The 22,120-nt window shown below is 48.9% G+C and overlaps 1 protein-coding gene across 3 annotated transcripts in view; it reads right to left on the bottom strand.

The window, feature by feature from the left end:
• Window positions 1–22,120, bottom strand: part of EFNB1 (ephrin B1) — a 93,645-nt gene that overhangs the window by 60,137 nt on the left and 11,388 nt on the right. For 2 of the 3 annotated variants that reach the window (XM_081080831.1, XM_081080830.1), the window contains exon 5: window positions 21,791–22,119. In XM_081080831.1, the coding sequence (XP_080936957.1) occupies window positions 21,791–22,119 (329 nt within the window). Of the gene's footprint in view, window positions 1–20,219; window position 22,120 lie in introns of those variants that run through there. The other variant, XM_081080829.1, reaches the window with a different exon arrangement.

The following is a 22,120-nucleotide window of genomic DNA, read 5'->3' as shown; positions in this document are numbered from 1 at the left end:
ATGCTTGCACTTGAGTATGCATCAGAATGACCTGGAGGGCTTGTTAAAACACAGATTGCTGGGCCCCACCCCAGTCCCTGAATCAGTCAGACTGGGGCAGTGCCCAGGAATTTGCATTGCTAAAGAGTTCCCAAGTGATGCTGATGCTGCTGGTCCTGAGACCACAATTGGAGAACCACATGCAAAGGGTTTCACATCTACCATGGTATCTGCGTATGTTCTTGCTATGTGTTTTTCTCTTGGTCACAACTACTCCGAGCCATAGGCATTCCCAGTTCCCATAGGGGCCTGCCAGAGGGATCTCTTAGAGGCCTTGCTCTGTCTTCCACGTAGCCTGTATTCAGAGCATGAGAGAACAATTGAAAGGTAGCAAGCCCTCCCAACACACATCAGTCATATTCACAGATACAACCATCGCGTGTGCGTACACACACACACACACACACACACACACACACACTCATCTCACACCTGTATAACCTAGTGGCTAAATACAGACTCATGAAGAAAACTGCCCAAATTGGCCAACTCCCCCACTTCCTAAAGTATGACCTTGGACATGTCACTTCACATCTCAGTGCTTCAGTTTCCTCACCAACAAAAATAAGGGTAATAACACTGCATAGGGTAGTTAAGAGACTCAATGAGATGATGAATGGAAATCTCTTGGAAGAATGCTATTATTATAATTTTTAGAAGTGGGCTTCAGGCCCCTAAAGGAAGCTCAATGGGAGGGGGGAAACTCAGGGCAGGCCATAACTATTAACAAATTCCCTTGGGTCAAAACAGCTTCTGGGTTTCACCATGATTCCCTTGGGAGGCAAGAGATCTGACCTCCAGTGCCAGCTGTTTCTGACTCACTTTCTGTGTGTCTTCAGGTGAGTCCCTTGCCCTCCCTGGGCATCAGCATCCCCATCTGTCCCATAAGGGCTGAGCTGATTGTTGGTCAGGGCTTTCTTCCAGCTCCGCCACATGGTGGGTTCATGCCCAGTGGTGCATGGCAGAGGCAACAGCCACAATGCCACAGGCCCAGCCCATGGCCCAGTTTTGTTCTTGCTGGAGCTCAGATAAACTGCTATCCTCCCTGAGCAAGAGACTGTCAGCAACTCTCCCATGGCTGACTCCTCTACTCACTGCTCAGGTGCAAAGAGCCCTGGGGCCACCAGAGGCCCGGTAAGGAATATCAGAGAGATGATTCATGATAGCCCCTGTACCTCTGGACCCTGCCTGTAAGACTAGAAAGCCAGTTGTGTCCATCTACTCACAACAGCTGGGGGTGAGAGGCAGGGAGCACAAAAGATGCTTGAGTTCCAGAATCTGTGTCGGGATCCCTAGTCTTCATGTATGTCTCTCTCAGTGAGTCAGGAGCCCTTGGAAGTAGAGACCCATTGTTCCTAGTTATCTCTGTGCCCCAGTGCCCAAGGTACCAGGACATGAACCCCAAACTATCAGATTCCAAGTCCAGTGGCCTAGGCTGTGAAAGCCTGTGGGAGTAAGACACGAGAAAAGTCCCCATATTACTTCTGCTTTCTGTCTTCGCGTTTTTGCTTAAATTGACACTTTCTCCATAAATTCTCAAGCCAGCCCCACCTCACAATCCTGATTTCCCTGTTGTGCTCTATTTTCTCTTTTCTGGATCTCTTATCACCTTCTAGCATAAAATATATTTGCCTTATTGTTTATAGTGTATCTCTGAGGCCTGGAAGCTTTGTCCATGCTGTGTATTGTGGTATCTCCAGTGCCTACAACAGTGCCTAGTGCTCAACAGATATGCAGTGAAGGAGTGAAGTGTGCACTAGGAGCTCACAATGGTGGTGGAAACTATCTCTTAGTTGGTCCCCTTGTCTCTGCCCTCCACACTGCTCTAAGTGGATGACTTTCCAAAATGCGAACCTGACCATGTTCCTCCCCTGTCTCTAGCCCCTTCAGGATTCCACATACCCCCTGCCCTCTGACCAGAACAGATTATTTGCAGCTTCTCCAAAGTGCCCTGGTCTTCTCTGCCTTTGTGCCTTTGCCCACATGATGTTGTCTGCTCTCCAGTATATCTGCCACCTAGAAAACTCTTTTTTTTTCCTCTAAGCATGTTTTTTTTAAAATTAAATCTTTATTGTTCAGATTATTACAGTTGTTCCTCTTCCCCCCCCCATATCTCCCCTCCACCCGGTTCCCACCCCACCCTCTCTCCTTACCCACCCCCCACTGTCCTCAGCCATAGGTGTACGATTTTTGTCCAGTCTCTTCCCGCACCCCCACACCCCTTTCTCCCTGAGAATTGTCAGTCCACTCCCTTTCTATACCACTGATTCTATTATATTTACCAGTTTATTCTGTTCATCAGATTTTTTATTCACTTGTTTTTTGTATTTGTTTTTGTTTTTTTAAATATATTTTATTGATTTTTTCACAGAGAGGAAGGGAGAGAGATAGAGAGTTAGAAACATCGACGAGAGAGAAACATCGATCAGCTGCCTCCTGCACATCTCCCACTGGGGATGTGCCCGCAACCCAGGTACATGCCCTTGACCGGAATCGAACCTGGGACCCTTCAGTCCACAGGCTGACGCTCTATCCACTGAGCCAAACCGGCTTCAGCTAGATTCACTTGTTGATAGATATATACTTGTTGTTCATAATTTGTATCTTTACCTTTTTCTTCTCTTCCTCTTCTTAAAGGATACCTTTCAGCATTTCATATAATACTGTTTGGTGGTGATGAACTCCTTTAGCTTTTTCTTATCTGTGAAGCTCTTTATCTGACCTTCAATTCTGAATGATAGCTTTGCTGGGTAAAGTAATCTTGGTTTTACGTTCTTGGTATTCATCACTTTGAATATTTCTTGCCTCTCCCTTCTGGCCTGCATAGTTTCTGTTGAGAAATCAGCTGACAATCTTATGGGTACTCCCATGTAGGTAACTAACTGTTTTTATCTTGCTGCTTTTAAGATTCTCTCTTTGTCTTTTGCTCTTGGCATTTTAATTATGATGTGTCTTGGTGTGGTCCTCTTTTGGATTCCTTTTGTTCCTCTGCGCTTCCTGGACTTGTAAGTCTATTTCTTTCACCAGGTAGGGGAAGTTTTCTGACATTATTTCTTCAAATAGGTTTTCAGTATCTTGCTCTCTCTCTTCTTCTGGCACCCCTATAATTCAGATGTTAGTTTGCTTGAAGTTGTCCCAGAGGCTCCTTAGACTATATTCATATTTTTGGATGCTTTTTTTTTCTCTTTTTGCTTTTCTGGTTGGGTGTTTTTTACTTCTTTGTATTTCAAATCTTTGATTTGATTCTTGTGATCCTCTAGTCTGCTGTTGGAACTCTGTATAATATTCTTTATTTCAGTCAGTGTATGCTTAATTTCTAGTTGGTCCTTTTTCATATCCTCGAGGGTCTCACTAGATTTATTGAGGGTCTCACTAAATTTATTGGTGGTTTCTAGAAAATTCTTGAAAAACCTTATAAGTGTGGTTTTGAACTCTATATCTAGTAGTTTGCTTTCCTCCATTTCTGTAATTTGTGACCTGTTTCTTTGTCTCCGCATTATGGCTTCTTCCCTGTGTTGATAGGGTGGCTTTCTGTGCTAGGTGTCCTATAGGGCCCAGTGGCTCAGCCTCCCCAATTACCTGAGGTGGACACTCTTGGTGCACCCACTTGTGGGCTGTGTGCACAGTCTTGTTGTAGTTAAGCCTTGATTGTTGTTGGTATCACTGGGAGGAATTGACCTCCAGGCCAATTGGCTGTGAGAATCAGCTGTGTCTGTGGTGGGAGAATTTCTGTGCTGGAGTCACCCTTATGGGGCAAGACTTGCTTCAGTGGGGGCTTTGGTGCTCATTGAGTCTGCCCCCTAAGTGTGTCCCTTATGGATCTGAGGAGTTGTAATCTGGATGGTCCCACTCTGACCACTGGGTACACTGGCACTTGGATCTCTAAGGGGATGCTAATTTAGCCTCTTCCTGAGGCTATCCAGCAGGAGCTACAGAGAGATCTGAAGATTCCTCTTCTTTGTTTGGGATTTGGAGGTGCCCAGATGAGGCCCAGCTGTGAAGCAATGCAAGCTGCTGTGGGGCCTTGGGCCTTCTTTTGGATGTTCTGGGTCTCTCTGACCCAGCTGGAGTTTGTTAGGTAATTTTAGATTGCAAAGGGCCAGGTCATTCATATGCAAAAGCCTCTGCGCACAGCTTGGGTGGGGTGGGGTCTCAGGGACTCAACAGGGCGGAACAAACAGCTATGGCTTATCCTCAGCCCTGCCCTAAGAGGCCCTGGGTCTCAGTGTCCTGTGGTAATCGCTGCAAGCACCTCTGAGAGAAAGCCTCCCTCGAGTTCCACCCGCTGCCAGACAGTCCAGTTCTCCCCGTATGAGTCTGGGTCCCCAGAGACTCACCCAGAACTGGAGTTCAGAGCGGGAGCGTGTGTCTCCCTCCTGATTGAAAAAGACGAGCGCGTCCTCAGTTGCCAGCCCTTTCCGCATGCGCCTCTGTACTTCTGCACCTCCTCTGAGTCTCAGTGTGCTTTTCTCTTTCCTTCTAGTTGTAGAATTTCCACTCAGCCAACCTTCCTGTGGTTCTGGATGATGTCCGTTTTGTCTTTTACTTGTATTTTTGAAGTGGTTGTGTGAGGCAGCAATTTCAGGTGTTTACCTATGCCGCGATCTTGGTTTCCATCTAGAAAACTCTTAATTATCCTCTACCCTTTGCTCAACTCCTCATCTTGGAAGCATTTCTCAATGAGATGATGACTTGAGGCATTTCTGCCTCTCACTGACCTCCTGCTCCCCACCCTTGGCTTCCTCTGTGCTTCCAAACACCCTGGAGACGCCCGAGTTCCAACATCTGTGTCGGGATCCCTAGTCTTCATGTATGTCTCTCTCAGTGAGTCAGGAGCCCTTGGAAGTAGAGACCCATTGTTCCTAGTTATCTCTGTGCCCCAGTGCCCAGCCAAATAGTAGTTACACAATGGATGCACACACAATTGAATAAGGATCAACAAAGGCATTAATAAACAGCCTAGTATCTCAATTTTCATAAGCCTTAAGGGAGAATGAATATTTCCTTTGGTAGGATTGTTCAGGCTAAGACATCAAGTTCTTTTTGCCTTCGGCTAGAATTATATCACCTTAATAAAGGAACCTTGGTTATCTTATGGAAAAACCATCTTTCATCTCACTGTCAGTCTGCCATCTATGCCTAGCATACCTGCCTATATTTATTTATCTAATCTATCATCTATATACACATATCCTCTACATACCTGCCTGCATACCTACTTTCATTTATCTATAAGAGGCACACGGCAGAGTGAGGAGACAGCTCTGGACTCAGGCAACACAGGTTCCCTCCCAGATCTACCAAGCTGTATAACCTGGCATGAGTAACTTACCTTTCTGAACCTCATTTTTATCTGTATAAAAGGGAGATGATAAAAATAGTCTCTTTCTCATAGAGTTGTTGTGAGATTAAATAAGCTAATTCTTGGTAAACACTGAAAACAACAAACATTCACTAAATGATGGTGGCTCTTTTAAACCAGTCATTTAAATCACAGGTTATTCATCAAAGGATTTGGGATAACTGAACAAATGCTTTAAAATATAAAATAATAAAATATGTACTTGAGAAAATCAAGATAAAGAAAAATAAGATTAGGAAAATAATAAAGCCAGAAGTAAGAATGACACACAAATAAAATCTTTCTCCAAAGTTCTATACAGTTAGTTCCAGGAGCCTGTGTTTATCAGCTGCCCTGGTAGCCACATAAAAGAAGAAAAGATTATAATCAATTATAAGCTTCTTGGCATCTGTAACATAAAAATAAACCAAGTATGCAGAGAAGCATAGCTTTCCCTAGTCAGACTAGAAATCACATCTTTCCCTTGTCCCTTCACAAAGAGAACCCTGAGACAAGCCACCATTCAGTGTCCTCCACAACATACCTGCAGCCAGCAAGTACCAGGCTGACTTTCTCATGATTCTCTGCTGCAAGGACCCAAGGAAATTCTCCAAGAATAAGAATAAATTGTAATAATCACCACTTACTATGTGCCAAGCATTGAATCCCCCCAAATAAACCCAGGAGGTGTACGCTGTTATTATCCCCACTTTACAGATGAGGAAACTGAGAGTCAGGTGAAATCACTAGCCCAAGGACACACAGTTAGAAAGTGGTAGGGCTGCAAACCCAGGTCTGTCTGTTATCAGAACCAGACTCAAAACCACTGTGTTCTCCTGCCTCTGTAAAGGCTACAGTGCTGCACTCCAATTACCAAGGTCTCTGATGAGCTGCCTTAAGCTAAGAATAATATAAGACTTCAGGAGATAGGCCGAACAGTCTGCTTTGCGTATGGTCTGCCATAAATATTATTTTTTGCAACTGAGCTACTGATAAGTCTGTGATATCAGCAGCTTTGAGGCTGAGTTATCTAGAAAAAGATCCCAGAGTGTCCCAGTTGTGGGTCGCTAATGCAGTGCAGAGACCCACACTTGGCCCAAAAGCTAAGCAGAGGGAATGACTTAGATAGATCAAGAGGGCCTAGGGGCGATTCTCACAGGGAGGCCCAGAGGGATAGGGCAGTGTTACCCTGAAAAGAGTCCAGAATCCCCTCCAATATGCAAGGTTCTCTACCATGGAGCCAGGCCTGCAACCATTTGTCTGGAAAGCTTTCAAAGCAGGCATTACCAATTGCCACTGTGGCCATTTAAAAACTCTCAATAAAACAACCCCAGAACATCTAATTTAGGCAATATAGCTTCCTTGTGAACCCTCCAAGATGAATTAGTTGAAAATTGCACCCCCAGGTAACTGAATGATTTGATCTGCTGTATTAAATTGTTTGGAGAGAAACCAATTGAATGCTGGAGGCTGTCTGCCAACACTGATGATCTGGGTTTTCGGGTAGTTGATCTTAAGGCCTGCTTTCTGACAATAATTGAGAAGGAGGATCAATTGTTTGTTACAGTCAGTCCTAGAGCATGACAATAAAACCCTATCAACAGTAGAGAGAAAAATACTGATATTTCTATATTTATTTACAGGGGTTCCAGCCTGGGCATCAAGTTTACCCAGAGGTCATATAGAGTCATTGAACTCCAGTTCTGAATAAATGAGACAGAAGAGAAGGAAAAATCCACATACCTCTCAAATGTGGTATCTGATTTCCCATTATACCATCCTTCCCTGTTAACCCTGTCTTTATATATCTTAAATGCAGAGTGTTTGATAGACAAGGTCTTTCAAAGTCTTGGTGTTGAGGGCAAAGGGAAGAGAGGAGTTGAGACAGATAACCTTAGGTCCTGAAATGGTTAAGGATCACTGGCCAGGGCACCTCTCAGGCCCCATTAAGCTTCATTAGGGTTGTCACACCTGAAGTGTCCCTCTAAATCTCTCCCCTAAGACCCATTCTCACACACACACACACACACACACACACACCACCTCTTCAGGTGCTTATTTTGACCCCATTGGCTGGTGTTGCTCAGTGGTTGAGCGTCGACCCAAGAACCAAAAGTTCACCATTCGATTCCTAGTCAGGGCACATGCCTGGGTTGCGGGCTCAATCCCTAGTAGGAGGTGTGCAGGAGGCAGCCAATTGATGATGTTTCTCTCTGAGAGATGTTTCTATTTCTTTATCCCTTTCCCTTCCTCTCTCTCTAAAAATCTTTAAAAACATAAACTGATTGTCAAACTGCAGCAGGAAGGCCAAGGAGGGTTGGGGGGCAGGAGGGAGGGGGGTAAGAGATCAACCGAAGGACTTGTATGCATGCATATAAGCATAACCAATGGACATAAGACACTGGGGGGTAGGGGAGGCCAGGGGATTGTCAAGGGCGGGGGAAAAAAAGGACACATATGTAATACCCTTTGTAATACTTTAAGCAATAAAACAATTAAAAAAAGAAAAGCAAATGGAAAAGAAAAAGATGAAGGATGTCAATACAAAATATATATATATATATATATTTTAAAATAAAAATAAATAACTGGAGAGGTGGAGTTTGTGTGTGTATGTGCCGGAACATTTTTGGGGGGTGAGGAGAGAGTGTCATTCTAAGTGGAGAAAAATGCATAAGCCAGGGTTTAGAAGGAAGTAAGTACCCTTGGTGTTCTGGAAGCAGTCATTCAGTTGTCAAGGTGATTTGTAGTGTTTGGAGGAGAGGGTTGGGAGAGACTTGAGAGGCAGCTCAAGGAATTGAGACTTATCCTATAGATATGAGTGTGTCTTTGACTGCTTCTAGGGAGGCAAATGGCTGAGTGGTTAAAAAGTTAAACTCAGGAGTCAAACTACAGTGGGGCCTTGACTTACAAGTGTCCCGACTAACGAGTTTTTTGAGATACCAGCTGTCTCTCGGCCGATTTTTTGCATTGAGTTGACAGAGTAATTTGAGTTAACGAGCTCGGTCTCGGAACGAATTAAACTCTTAAGCCAAGGCCCCACTGTATGTGGGTTCAAATGTTTGCTCAGCAGGTTACTAGCATTGTGAACTTTGAAAAGTTGCATAATATCTCTGCCTCAGTATGTTCATCTGGGAAATGGGAATGACAGCAGTAAAACTTACCATAAAACTGTTGTGGTGATTAAATCAACTGTCGCATAGGAAGTGTTAGAACAGTTCCTGGTGCAGAGTAACCACCCACCTGATGTCAGTCTCTTTCATTATTAGCAGATGAGCTTCTTCTACTCCAGGCATGGTTCCAAGTGCTTTACCTCATGTTCTCAGTTCATCCTCACAACCCCATGAGATGGGTCTGATTTTATCCCCACTTTACAGAGGAAGAAGCTGAGGCATAGTACCTCTCCTGGATCTCACCTGTATCTGGAGTTAAGAAGGCCAGACTAGTTTCAGCGTAGGAGATGAATTAGGGGGCAACCTGAAGGTAGACTGGGACAGGGGAAGGCAGAAGCAGGGTTTGAGGAGAGGCTGTGGGTTCAGGGCAATAGGAGCAGTGGCCAGGAGAAAGCAGGGACACAGGGATGAGACTTGGGCTTCTGCTCACCAGGAAGAGCTCAAGGTCTTCCAAGGCCTGTCTGGGCCTCCACTAACCTTAAGGTAATTGTGTCTCAGAAGCCTTATGGCTCCCTAAAAAGCACACTGGGCCTCAGATCTCACCAAGGGTCAGGACATGAGGACTAAGCAGCCCCATGTTTTAGCCAGGACTTTCCCAGCCATGTGATGGAGGGGATGGGGAGAGCCATTGGAGCCAGAGTCAAAGTCTTAGTCTTCTCAGCCAGGGCCCTCAGTTTATCCAGCTATGAATTAGGAAGGCGGTTCTAGAGTCTTTCCAAATAGCACATCAGGCGAGGTAGGAGCCAGGTGAGAGGCAGAGGAAAGTGCCAGGTAAGGCAGTGAGGTAGGGACACACTTCACTGCCCTGCCCTACCTCAGCAAAATCAAACTACTCCTGATCCTCAGGCACTGAAAAAGCCTGTGCCCCACCACTATCAGAGGGAAGTGAGTAGAGGGGAGGGTTGTGCTCCTGACACCCAAGTGCCTGCCCCTCTTCCTGGCTACTGAGAAGTGTGGTGGGAAAGGAGGGAACGTCTGCGGGAAGGCCACACACCCTAGGGAAGGACTGGCTGAAGACAAATCCTTTTTGGCCACCAGAATTGACCACAACCCCTTCCCTTGCTGCCCCTCACACACACTCCAAACAGAGATGCCTTTCTGCCCAGGCTCCCTGGTGAAGACTGAACTAACACAAGTAGCTGTATCCTGTCTGGGGTGTCGTGGGTCAGGTCACAGGAGGGTGGAATCTAGCAGTTTTTGGAATGTAGGAGTGATGGAAAAGTTCTCTCACTTAGAGCTATCCATAGGCTGGCAAATGGAAGGGATTTCCATCTGAGTCCCATATTTACCACAACCTTCCTGTGTGAATGGGGACAAATTTTTTTTCTTTCCTGGCCTGTGGGATTCAACTAAAAGGTCTTAGTTCATTCTTGCCTAAAAACCCATCTCTAATTCAATGGAAGCTCAGAGGTCTGGTATCAGAGCTCTGCCATATCAGTGGGTCTCCTCTTGATCTGAGCATTCAGGCAGGGAAACTATCCTCATTAGAACAGGGTGGAGTACAGAAGAGCAGGAGGAAGAAGCCCTGGAAACAAATCTCTGGGACTGAAATACCAGCTCTTTCACTAAAAGCTTATGTGACACCAAGTAAGTCCCAAGGCTTCTCAGAGGCACCGTGTGTGTGTGTGTGTGTGTGTGTGTGTGTGTGTGTGTTCTCACCCATGTGCATGTGTGTCCCTATCAATAAACAAGGATAACACCAGGCCCTTGTCAGAGGATGGTAATGAGGATTTGATGAGATGTTTCATTCAGAGCACCCACAATCTCTCTGAGATTGCCCACCCTGCTCAGCCTGCTGCACCACATGTAAAATGCTTCCTGGCCGAAGAGCCAGCCTAGCAAAGCAGGGGCCAGTGATGGCCAGAGGGCTAACCAGAACTGGAGAGGTGGCTTCCATCTCCATGGAGGGCAGAGGGCAAAGCAGAGAACTTGGGTGGGGGTGGAGAGGCACAGGCAGGGTCTGGGGAAGGGGAGGTGAAAGAAAAGGGGAGCCTCTGAATGGGAAGGAAGGGAAAGGGGGGCAAGAGAAAGGAAGTTTATTATTCTTCCTGCAGACCAATCATGGGGCTTCTGGAGTGTCGAATTCCAGCTCCTGCAGCCAGATGTGACCTGTTCCTGTTATCATGGAATATTAATCAGAGGGGCCCTTGAGTAATTGGGGAGTTTTGATTAGAGAAATAGCCCTTACAATAATAAGCAGGCAGGAGCCTGGGGAAACCCACCCCCACTACTGGTCACCCACCTCTTAAGCTCTATACTTCTGAGGCTCAGGGCCCTATACTGAGAGGTTGAGGAGTGTGGACAGTGGGTGGGGGTAGCAAAGCTGGCCTGGGGACCAGTATTGGACATAGGGGTGGGGGTGGGGTGCAGGAATAGGTGGCTATGAATGGGAGTAGAGACTGGGGGTTCTGAGGGCCTGGCACTGGCCTGGCTTCACTCACCTCCCCATCAATCATCACATGAGCTGTTCCTGGGGCTTTCCCCTCACCAGGCCCCCTCCCAGCCAACTCTCTCCAGCACCACTGCCTCAGGCTCTGGCCCTGCTGGGACCCCAGCTCTGTTGCAGGCTGCACATGGCCCCTGGGCTCTGTATATTTAGACAGTTAATGAATCTTCCTGTTTGACTGGGCCAGGCTAGAGCCCAAGATGGAGAGAACAAGGGCAAGAATGGGGGAGGGGAGGGTCAGCACCACTGCCCGAGCCCTGGAGACCATCTGATCCCAGGGATCCCAGACCCAAAGCAAGGAAAGAGCCAAGGCAGTTCAGCTCAAGGAATCTAGAAGGTTGCCCACAACCCCTACCCTTACCCCCAAATCCCCAAGGGCCACAATTTGAGGACAGAAGACCAGAGTTCTAAGCCCAACTCTTAACTTGCCTTCTCCTGGGCCTCAGCTGCTTCTTCTCTGTGTTGAGAGCATTTGGGCTAAATTTCTCTTTCAGCAAATCCACTCAGAACCTACTATGTTATAAGATCTGTACTGGGCCCTAGAGACTCAGTGAGAAAAAATATATAGCATATTTCTTACCCTTGAAGAGATCATGTTCTAATGGCAGAGGCAGTCATGCAACTATCTCCCATTGAGACTAACATTGATTGAGTGGTTATGATGTGCCAGGTCCGATGCCAAGAACTCAACATGTGTTACCTCATGGCCTCTTCTCAAGAACTCAACACCATTGGGAGTATCAGCAGCCCCATTTTACAGATGAAGAAACTGAGTTACTGAGAGGTGAAGAACTGGTCATTGCCATCCATCATACTAGAGTCTAGAGACGCATGCAGAGCTTAGATGGAGAACTGGGACGATTTCTCAAAGGACAGGACAGTTAATATACACTATCTCAACACATTTTCATTGTTACTGGAGGGGTGTGTGTGTGTGTGTGTGTGTGTGTACATTGTGAAAAACATCCCAAAGAAAGTGTCTTGAGATTTCTGCAATTTTTAATAACAATTGTGATAAAAATCCCTTACACAGAATGTCCAGTCTCTACTCCCATTCATAGCCACCTATCCCTGCACCCCACACCCTCCCCCAGGTCCAACTCCTGTCCCCAGGCCAGCTTTGCTACTCACCCCCCTCCATACTCCTTAATCTCTCAGTATAGGACCTTGCTAGGTCAGAATGTCTGTACCTTTTTAGGCTTTTGATCTATGTTATTACTTAAGTGGCCCATGGAAACGCTATGCTAGCTTAAACTTCACCAACCTAATGAGTAGAAAGAAGCCATTTAGTGTAACATCTTTCTTTCCAACAGTACCTGGAAGCTTCGGTGACCCTACTGAGAATGTGAACAAAATAGTCTCTGGATCTCAGGTTTTGGCTAATGGCTTCTCCTGAACAGAGCATCACCAGTTTCTTGACTCCCAGAAGCTTTCAAGACCACTCACTACCAAGGTGAGGGCCCCTCCTTTGGAACTGGACCTCTGACTGCTGGTGACAGACAGAGATTCTGGGTGGAAGAGACACTCACTTATTTACACATTCATCCACTCTTTACTGAGCACCAGGTTCACTGCCCTGAAGGAACACACATTCTGATAAGAAGTGGTGGCTCCTTACATTGAAATGTATTACCTTAGATTTGCTGCTTTTTACAAAGCAGTTTTTCTTACATCATTCATTCCTAACAGATGAAGATGAAACTCCAGCCTTGAGAGAAGAGGTGACTTATTCAAGTATTAGTGGCAGAATCAGGCCTCAAATGCAGGCTTCCCAACCCTGACTCCAAGCTTCTGTGGGGGCACAGTAGTCTGGATGTTCCTCCCCTTGGTCCTTCAGGCTGGAGCCTTGGAGCAGCTTGCTGCCCACCACTGCTGGCGTCTCCTTGGAGCCATAGCAACCCAGACTGAAGCGGTGGCCACCGAATCTCTGGCTACTGAGCCTCTGATCCAAGTGGCCATTCACAGACCAACCTGGAGTGGACTTGGCTGCCTACAGCTGGGTGACAGCAACCAAAGGCTGCCTCAGAGCTCAAAGGCTAATAAATGACAGGATACTGTTTACAGGGCTTGTCATGTGTGCATTCACTTAATCCTCACTGAAGTCTCCTGAGATAGCTGCTACTCTCAGGCCTATCTTATGGAGGGCAAAAATAGAAGCATAAAGGGGGTTATGTAACCTGCTCGAGAATCCATAGCTAGAATGTGGTAAAGCTGGGATGTAAATCCTGGCAGCCTGACTCCAGAGTCTGGATTCTTAACTACCACACTAAAAGGCTTCTGAAGCCACATGGCTGACATCAAGGGGGCAGGGGCCAGGCCCAGCCTCAATCTCTCTCCATACTGGCACCACTACCTGGCTTCACAAGTGTAGCAAAGTATCTAAGCATTTGGACTCTGGATTCAGGCTTCTGATATTCAAATCTTTGCTCACAACTTCCTAGTCATGTTCCCCTGGACAAGGTACTTTCCCTCCCTGTTCTCCCATTCCCTCATCTATAAAACGGGGCTGATCATGGTCCTACTTCAGATAAGGACTTCCCTGAGACCACGCTGAGATATGAGGTGTCAATGGAGTAAGCATGTGAAGCACTGAGAATAGTGCCAGGCCCATAATAAGTATTCAGTAAAAGTTTGCTGTTATTGTAGGGCAATGTGATAAGATGTTAACTCTCCAGATTAGCTGGGTAGTAATGTGAGCAGGTGAAGAGCAGGGACAGAGCCCTGGAATGACTGTCCTAGCCTAGCCAAGCCCATTCATTTCAACAAATGTTTCAAAGGTTTATTGATATTGCTTCTGTGCTAAGCTCTGCTAGGTGAGGCACAGAGATGAATTAGACACAGTTCCTGTCCTCCAGAATCCCACAGTCTAGAGGGAAAAACAGGCACATGCCACATAGTGTAAGAAGCATTGTGAAAGCTAAGAGAACCAACTTTCCCTGGATTTGGAGGTCAGAAGAGTCCATGAAGGATTAAGAGTAGTTTCTAAGACAAGACACAAGGGAATAGGCATTTCTGGCTGATGGAAGTGCATAAGGAACAGTTCAGAGACTTAAGGGTGCCTGTTCTGGTCAGGGACCAGTGGGTAGGACTGTGTTGTAGGGGTGTGAATGTGGTGTGGAGGGGTAGAGGTACAAAGCTTAAGAGATGGGCAGGGATCAGATCACACAGAGCCATGCTGAAAAGTTGAGGGATGATTGACAAACTTTAAAGAAACATACAGATTGACAAGATCAGGATTGAGGTTAGGAAAGATCACTTTGGCTGCTGTTTTGTAAGAGAGGGGGACAGGATGGTAGCAGGAGGGGGGGCATGTTAGGACACTGTTGCCAAAGTGGAGGCAGGAAATAAAAGCGGCTTGAACCAGGGTGTTGTGTGGGGGGTTGTCAGAAATGGGCAGAATCAAGAGCTGTTTCAGAAGCAGAACTGAAAGATAACCCACAAGTGTCTACCTCGGGCCCATCTGTGGCAGGACCTTGGCTGAGCTGGGAGCAGACACCTGTGCTTCAGTGTTTGTTTTTGTTTCCTTGTAAAGTTCATTTCAGAAAATTCCAATCTTGTTTCAGCTGAAGGGAAGCAAGTTTTTTTTTTTCATGCCCCAGCTGGGTCCTGGGTTCCTGGGGCCTCCCAGGGCCCAGGCTTTGCTGGTGGCAACTCCAGCAGAGTAGCAATCCATAAAGCTGGAAAGATCTGGTGGGACCTAGGAGAAGGCTTGGCATGGCTTGGCAGGCCTGCTGCAGGGGGCCCAGATTGGTTTGGCCAGGAAGGGGGGAGGGGATTTGGGGGGGTGCACAGAGAGAAGTGAGCAAATCCTGACTGTTGCTTGTTTCAAAGGAAAATGCCCTTGGCAATGCCCCTAAGGCATAGACACCTCTGGCCTTTTCTTCTCTGGATTCCACACTCCCAGGCCCCACTGAGGGGTGCCTGGAATGAGTGTCTGTGCCAGAGGGAGGGATCCCAGAGTCCATAGTAAACAACCTGTGGTAGGGGGAAGGGCAGGAAAATTGGGAGACTGTGGTTTCTTGAAGAGGCAATGGGTTGGAAGTCAGGAAACCTGGGTGAGGGCCAGTCCCAGTAAACTCTCTGTGTGACTGTGGGCAGTTCCTTCTTCCGTTCTCTGGGTCTCAGTTTTCCCATCCATCCAATAAGGGGGCTGGACTAGAAGGTCTCTAAACGTCCTAACAGCTTGAAAGATTCCATTCTCTTTTCTGAATTTGCTCAGGGGGAAGCCTTGGGGGCTGGGGCACCAGCAAGGGCTGAGAATTCCATAGCAATTTGCATGTGAAAGCATGTTAGTGCCATGGCTATTAGTGTGTGCAGGGGAGCTGAAGACAGAGCAAGGACATCTAACTGTCAGGCTGGCCAGAAAGGCCTGGCTGCCTGAATCGGGGAGGGAGGCAGCCCTGAAGGTGTGCACAGGAAACTGCATCACCACCCTGGGCTCCAAGGGAAGGGGGAACCACGCACTACAATTAATGCCCTGCCCAGCCTTAAGATGCCCACTTTTGGGTCTGGTACTCTAATCAGCGCATCTGGCCCTAACAGAAGCCTTGAAGCTATTGTGCCAGTTAGTGACTTCAGAGCTGTATGAAGTGCCACAGGAGAGGGGACCCCAGGGAGGGGAGTGAACTGTTAGTGCATTTTCCAGGTCTGCTCCCACCAGGCCTAACCCTCACAGGACCATGTTTTTGTCAGGGTTATAATGTATCATTTTTGATAATTGCCTTGTATAAACTTACAGAGTTTATCAATATAAATACTGTGTATAAATAGGTCACACACACAAACTCCTGGGGATTCTGGGAGAACAAAGCAACAGTGTATAAGAAGGGCACACAGCTGTGGCCTGTGAGGTAGGGGAGCTGGCTCTGAGGCCTGGCTCTGCCAGCACTCTCTGTGTGTCCTTGAGTAAGTCCCTTCTATGTTTGGGCCTCAGTTTCCCTGTGGGGATTTGGTCTGGAAAGAAGCTCTCAGGAAAGTCATAGATCTACCATATCCTGGCCTGTAACCTCTCTGGTTCTACTGAGCAGGCTTGAAAGTAGCTACGAAAGCCACCAGCCAGTCCCATGACAACAATGGTTCTGCCCCACAGAATCCAGCCAGCATGGAGTCCCTGCTGCAGGGTGGATTCCAGAATCTCCCTGGTTTCTCCTGGGATCCTGGAACCAAGAGAGCCCCCTGGAGCCTGTCCCTGGAGCTTAGGCTAGAGAACAATGGAAGCTCCTCTCTCAGAAGCTAGCTCCTCACCCTCGGCCTCTGGAGAGGCTGGAAGAGACCAGAGCATGGGGCCCCAGTGGTAGGCAAGTACTGAGGACACACACCTCTTTGGCTTTGGGAAGTATTTATCATGGGCACATCACCCAACTCAGCTTAGGTACCTGGGCTGGGGGCTGGGAAGGCAAGCTGGGATTTGAGCTTCAGCATAACTTCTGATGAAGATGTTTCAGGAATTTTGCAAAAGGCTAGCTTTGGTTGGTGATGAGGAAATATCCAGGCCTTGGATCTACTCTCAAAGCAAGAAGAGTGCCCAAGAAGCCCAGCCATGGAGCCAAACCGCCCACACCACACCTTGAGGGAAGCAACAGCTACCATTTATTGGTGCTTATTACATGCCAGGCGTTCGAAATTTGTTTTTAAAAGGTGGATGAATGAATGAATGAATGAATGAATGAATGAAAGGCTAACTTTAGAACCCAAGTTTTTAATCTGTGTATCCTCCATTCTGCCTCTCACATTCCAACTACCATTAACACACACCCTTAAGAACCAATCAGGCATTTAAAGGCCTTTATAGAACATGAAGTCCCTGGGAGCAGAAACCTTGTCTATCTTGTTCATCACTGTACCCCAGTGGCCAGAGCATTGACTGGCATATAGCAGGCACTCAGTAAATATTTTCTGAATAAATGACATTTAGTCTCACTCCTCATTACCCAGAGAAATTGAGGCCCAAAGAGGTAGAGACCTGCCTGCCCCTAGTCCAGTGGTCGGCAAACTGAGGCTCGCGAGCCACATGCGGCTCTTTGGCCCCTTGAGTGTGGCTCTTCCACAAAATACCACGTGCGGGCACGCATGTACAGTGCGATTGAAACGCCGTGGCCCATGCGCAGAAGTTGGTATTTCGTGGAAGAGCCACACTCAAGGGGCCAAAGAGCCGCATGTGGCTCACGAGCCGCAGTTTGCTGACCACTGCCCTAGTCAAAAAGAGTCATGTTAGAACTAGGATAGGTCCTCAGCCCTCAGCCTTCCACCACAGCAGCCTGGGGCTCTTTCCCCTGTATCAAAGGGCCTGTGGCAAACTCTCCCACCCTCCCATATCCCTTCACACATTCCTTGTTCCCCCCACCCCCAGCTTTCCCTCTTTACTTTCTCTTTGCCAGCTGGATAATTAACCATTGGAAACAGAAGCTATAATTACTGTCTCCCCCATGCCCTTAAATTGCTTTCAGTTTGGGCTCTGTGACCCCTGTTTTGTGTGGGGGCTGGACTCCCCTTCAGCAGCCTCCCAAAGGGGGAGCCAACCTAAAAGCACCAGCTGGGACCCCAGATCCAACGGACAGCTGTACAGGAGGCCAGCAGCAGATGGGCGAGGAGGGTCCCCAGACACGCTGGGGCTGACTCAACTGGGGTGTCAGTGGTAATGTGACATGCCCGGGCAGGACAAGCAGCCTGGCAGGCAGGCAGGCAGGCAGGCCGGATTTCCGAGAGATTGATGCCAGGTGGTCAAAGGGCCCAACCTACAATGGCCCCAGTTGGGACTGGGTCTCTCCTTTGGTTCTTCAGCCCACCTTCATGCCCCTGCCTAGAGGGTTCCAGGCCATCCACATCCCTCATGCCTCAGGGAGGCCTCCTAGAAGCACAAATGGACCAGTGCGATAAGTCATAAGAGTCCTGCCTTCCAACTTCACAAGGCCTATTCCTTCAGGGAAACTGAGGTCTGATTAGCACCTGCCCAGCTTGGTTTTATTGGTGACCTGGGCTCAGCCTGCGAAGAAAGCCAGGCAGCTCCACCCTCACCTGGGAAGCATCCTCTATCCCTGACTCACCTGGTGCTTGGGCTCAGCTGGGACAGGAAAGAGCAGAGGGTGGGGCCGGTTTGGGGCCCTACAACAGGAGACTTAGCTCCTGCCTCCAGCTAGCTAAGCTTGGTCCCTCCCTGACCCACACAGATGGAAAGGGAATGGGGGGAGGGTTCTTGTTCTCCAAGATCCCCAAGGAAGCACTCTTGCTCAGTCTTACCCAATAAGAGGCAAGGAACAGAGGAGTGGGGTGAAGAAGACCCACCCTCAAGAATCTTCTGTTCACTCAGGGTGTAGTAAAAGGCCTGGCCTTGAACCCTAGTGTTCCCATTCACTTGATGGGTGTTTTGGGGCAAGTAAATGTCGCTTGTAGGGTCTCAGTTTCTTCATCTCAAATATGAGGCAAATAATTCTACCCCTTCCACCCTTATAGGGAAATTTAAGAAACTCAATGAGATTATGTGTGTAAAGGTATTTTTTTAAGTGGCAGGCACTGTGAAGGACAGTCTGCCACAAAAGGTGACTGAGCACCACTGTATGGCCAGCACTGCACGGGCACTGAGCTCAAACCAGTGCCAGCCATGGCACCTTGGCCAGGGCAAGTGGGAACAGCCAGTTACAAACCTTCTGGGCTGTTGGAGAGACTGCCCCATGCTTCCTTTGCCCTCTCCCACAGATTTTACTTCACATTCCCACAGCTACTCTCCAGGCCCTCCCCGCGCCTCCCCGCCTCCCCCGCCCCACCCCCTGCCCAGGAACTCCATTCCCCACCCATCAGTAAGATGAGGGCAGCTGGTATCCTGAGCTGGGCTGGGGACCACCCAAGGACACTCAGTTAGAGAAGTGTAGGAAGGGCTCACCCAGCCCAAGTCAGGCTGTGCCTCAGTTAGAGTCATCAATCTGGCCTGAATCAGCCCTGGTTGGAGACCCCGGGCCCAGGCCGGGCCTCACTCTGGGCAGGCAGTCAAGCAACAGAGGCACTATCTGATCCAGGACTTCCTTTGGTTAATGAGAAACCAAATAAACAGCCTCTGCCCCAGCTGGCTCCCGAAGCACCCTAGCCAGGCCCAGCCCTGCTCCAGCCCAGCCTCTCTTCCCTCCCCCCTGCAGGTCCCTTGGCTCTGTGGCTCTTCTCTGCCTTCCTTCTCCATGCACTTCCCACTTCCCTCACAGCCCAGCCTGCTCCTTGGCTGGTTCACTGGGGCTTCCTGCTCTGGATCACGAACTAACCCTCCCCTTCCTTCCTCCTCCTCCTTTCCTCTAGTGCCTTCTTACCCATTTTTAGCTGCTGGGATCTCACTTGTACTCCTCTCCTGACATCTGTCTTAGCCATCTCCACAGGGAACACCCCCCACAAGACCGGCAGGCTGGAGTGGGAAGGCCCAGGCATTGCCAGATGGGGTCTCCGCCTTTAGGACTGAGACCAAACCCTCTTCATGAACTTCACCACACTCTCCAACCTCCAGCCTGTGAGAGGTAGACTGCATGCTCAGGGCTGCTCTAGCTAGGGGACTTCAGCTGTTGGCCAGAAGCTCCCAAGTATGCCAAGGTGAGGGCTCTGGCATACACTGGAGTGGCCCAGCTCTGAAGACAGGGGATAGAAGATTCTTCTGGCTAAAAAGTGAACTGGGAAGCCTGAAGCAGCCCTAGGACCCAGTGGGCTGCAGCTGAGAGCCAGCTCTTGGGAAGTTATTCTATCCACCTCCAGGCATCCTGAGGCAGGGCAGGGCTGGGCCTGCCAGCAGGTCCCAGATCTAGCCCCAGCCCAGGTGGAGGCAGTACTTGTGGACACGCCCAGATCCCCATGTGAACAAATCCTCCTCCATCCACCCTCTCTAGTTGAGCATAGTGCCATAGTGGACAGATCCCCAGAGCTAATGCCACAGAGGTGACAGGACACAGATGGGGAAGTGGTCGAAGGCTCCAGCAGAACAAGAGGACAAAGAAACTGGGCAGGAGAGCAGGAGGGGCAGAAGGCTTGAGACACCTTACTCCACTAGGACAGCCACCCTCTTCCCATACTTGCCCAGATCACGCACCGTGTTTGTTTTTGGTTTCTGGAACAACTCTCTCTCTCTCTCTCTCTCTCTCTCTCTCTCTCTCTCTCTCTCTCTATCTCTCTCTCTCTCTCATACTCACTCATACATATACATTCACACTTCATCCCCCAACATCATGACACCATTTTACACCCATCTCCATGTGGTTAATTTTTTTTAGTTCTCATTTTTTTCTAAGAAAAAAGCAACAAGAAAATAATTCAGAGTTTATACAAAACATCTTTACATTATTTTTTTTCCAAAAAAGACTAGTATTTACACAATGGCAACAGAAACAAAAACAAAACGCTTTCCGACTGCCACCTGGAAGGGACTGGCTGTTCCGCTCCCTCTCTCCCACCTGGCACTAGGGTAGGCAAGTGGCCAGGAGGCAGCATGAAGGTGGATGGTGTAAGGCCCAGCTCCTTCCACGGCCACTCTGGGAGCGCCTGCAAGGCACACTCAAGTGGCAGTCTGTTAACAGCCGTGCTGGCAAGGAGCCAGGGTCAAAGTGCACGGCGTGCTGGCCCAACCCTGGGCAGCTTCTTCCTCTTTCCAGGCCACAGCCCAAGATTAGGGGGCCAGTGAGAGCTGGCTTGGGGGGAACCCACCTGTGCTAGAGCCCAGAAAAGGAGCAGGCCACCTGGCCTTATACCCGCTTAGCTCTTTGCCCTGGGCCTCTGTCTCCCACCAGGCCAAAGGGGGCCAAATGTAAGGAGAGAACAGGAGGGGGAGGGGGAGAAGGTAGAACTCCCATCTCTGCAGGGCAAATAGCCACCTGGGCACCTCACCTCCCTCCACCCCCCATGAGGTCATCTGCCTGTAGCAGCTCTCCTGTTCCCCAGGCAACAGCCAATTAAGACGTTAATTACCGTGAGAGTGAGGGAAGCAGGAGATGCCCAAGAATCCCACAAGGAAGGGATTTTGTGTGTGTGTGTGTGTGTGTGTGTGTGTGTGTGTGTGTGTGTGTGTAAGGGTGGCAGCCACTACCCTATTGCCAAGATCAGCTTTGTAGCAGAAGGGTCAGGAGGGGAGGGTGAGACACCTTGCCCAAAGGCACTGTCATCTTCCCTCATGGGCAAGAACAGTCCTGGCCTCCCCGACCCCCAAATAACAGATAGGCCATCCTTTGCTTCCAGGCTGGCCACATCCTGGCCCTGGCCCTGGCCCCTTGTACTAGCTGAGCTGGGCTCAGAAAGCCTGGGCAGGGGCTGCCTTTTCCATTTTTCTTCCAAAAAAAAAAAAAAGATGAAAAGGAGTTGACAGCTAAAAAATGAACACAAAAACATTAAAAACAGTGATGATAGCAGACAAACAGTCCTGGGAAGGGGAAAAGGGAGTGAGGAGGGCAGGGCCAGGGGGGGCATCTCCCTGCTTACTGTCCATTAGCATCCAACCCTGCCCTCTTCGAAGGGGTGCCCCCACAGAGCCCAGAGGCCTGGCCAGAGGGGGAAGGCACAAGAGCATGGGGTCTGGGGGCATGAGTACCCCCTCCAAAGCCTAGGGGCAGGGCAAAGGGGGATTATAAAAGCCAAGAAACTACAAAACTAAATACAAAGGTGGGCACAGCTGGCAAGGGGAAGGGCATGGAGAGAAAGGAGAGGTGCAGTCCCCTCCAACAGTCCCTCAGGGCCCGAGGCCGTGCCGGGCTCTCAGACCTTGTAGTAGATGTTCGCTGGGCTCTGGGGTGGCATCTCCTGGACGATGTAGACGGGGTGCCCGTAGTCCCCACTCACCTTCTCATAGTGGGGGCAGTAGTTGTTTTCTGTAGTCCGTAAGGGGATGATGATGTCGCTGGGCTCGGTGCCCGCCGTGCCACTGCCCCCCTTGGGACTAGCCAGGGTACTGAGTGAGAGGGCAGGTGCCCGCTGCTGTGTGTGCTTGCGGTGTCGCTTGCGCAGCTTTAGCAGCAGAACCGTCAGGAAGATGATGATGAGCAGGAAGATGACGCAGCCAGCGCCAACAGCTGCAAACAATGCCACCTTGGAGTTGAAGAAGCTATCAGAGTCCCCGCTGCTGCCTCCGCTCCCACCTGGGCCACTCTTCTCTTCCTGGTTCACAGTCTC

Source organism: Myotis nattereri (genome assembly GCF_964212035.1).
Source record: "Myotis nattereri genome assembly, chromosome: X".
NCBI classification, from domain to species: Eukaryota; Metazoa; Chordata; class Mammalia; order Chiroptera; family Vespertilionidae; genus Myotis; species Myotis nattereri.
This window is presented reverse-complemented; position numbering and strand designations above follow the sequence as displayed.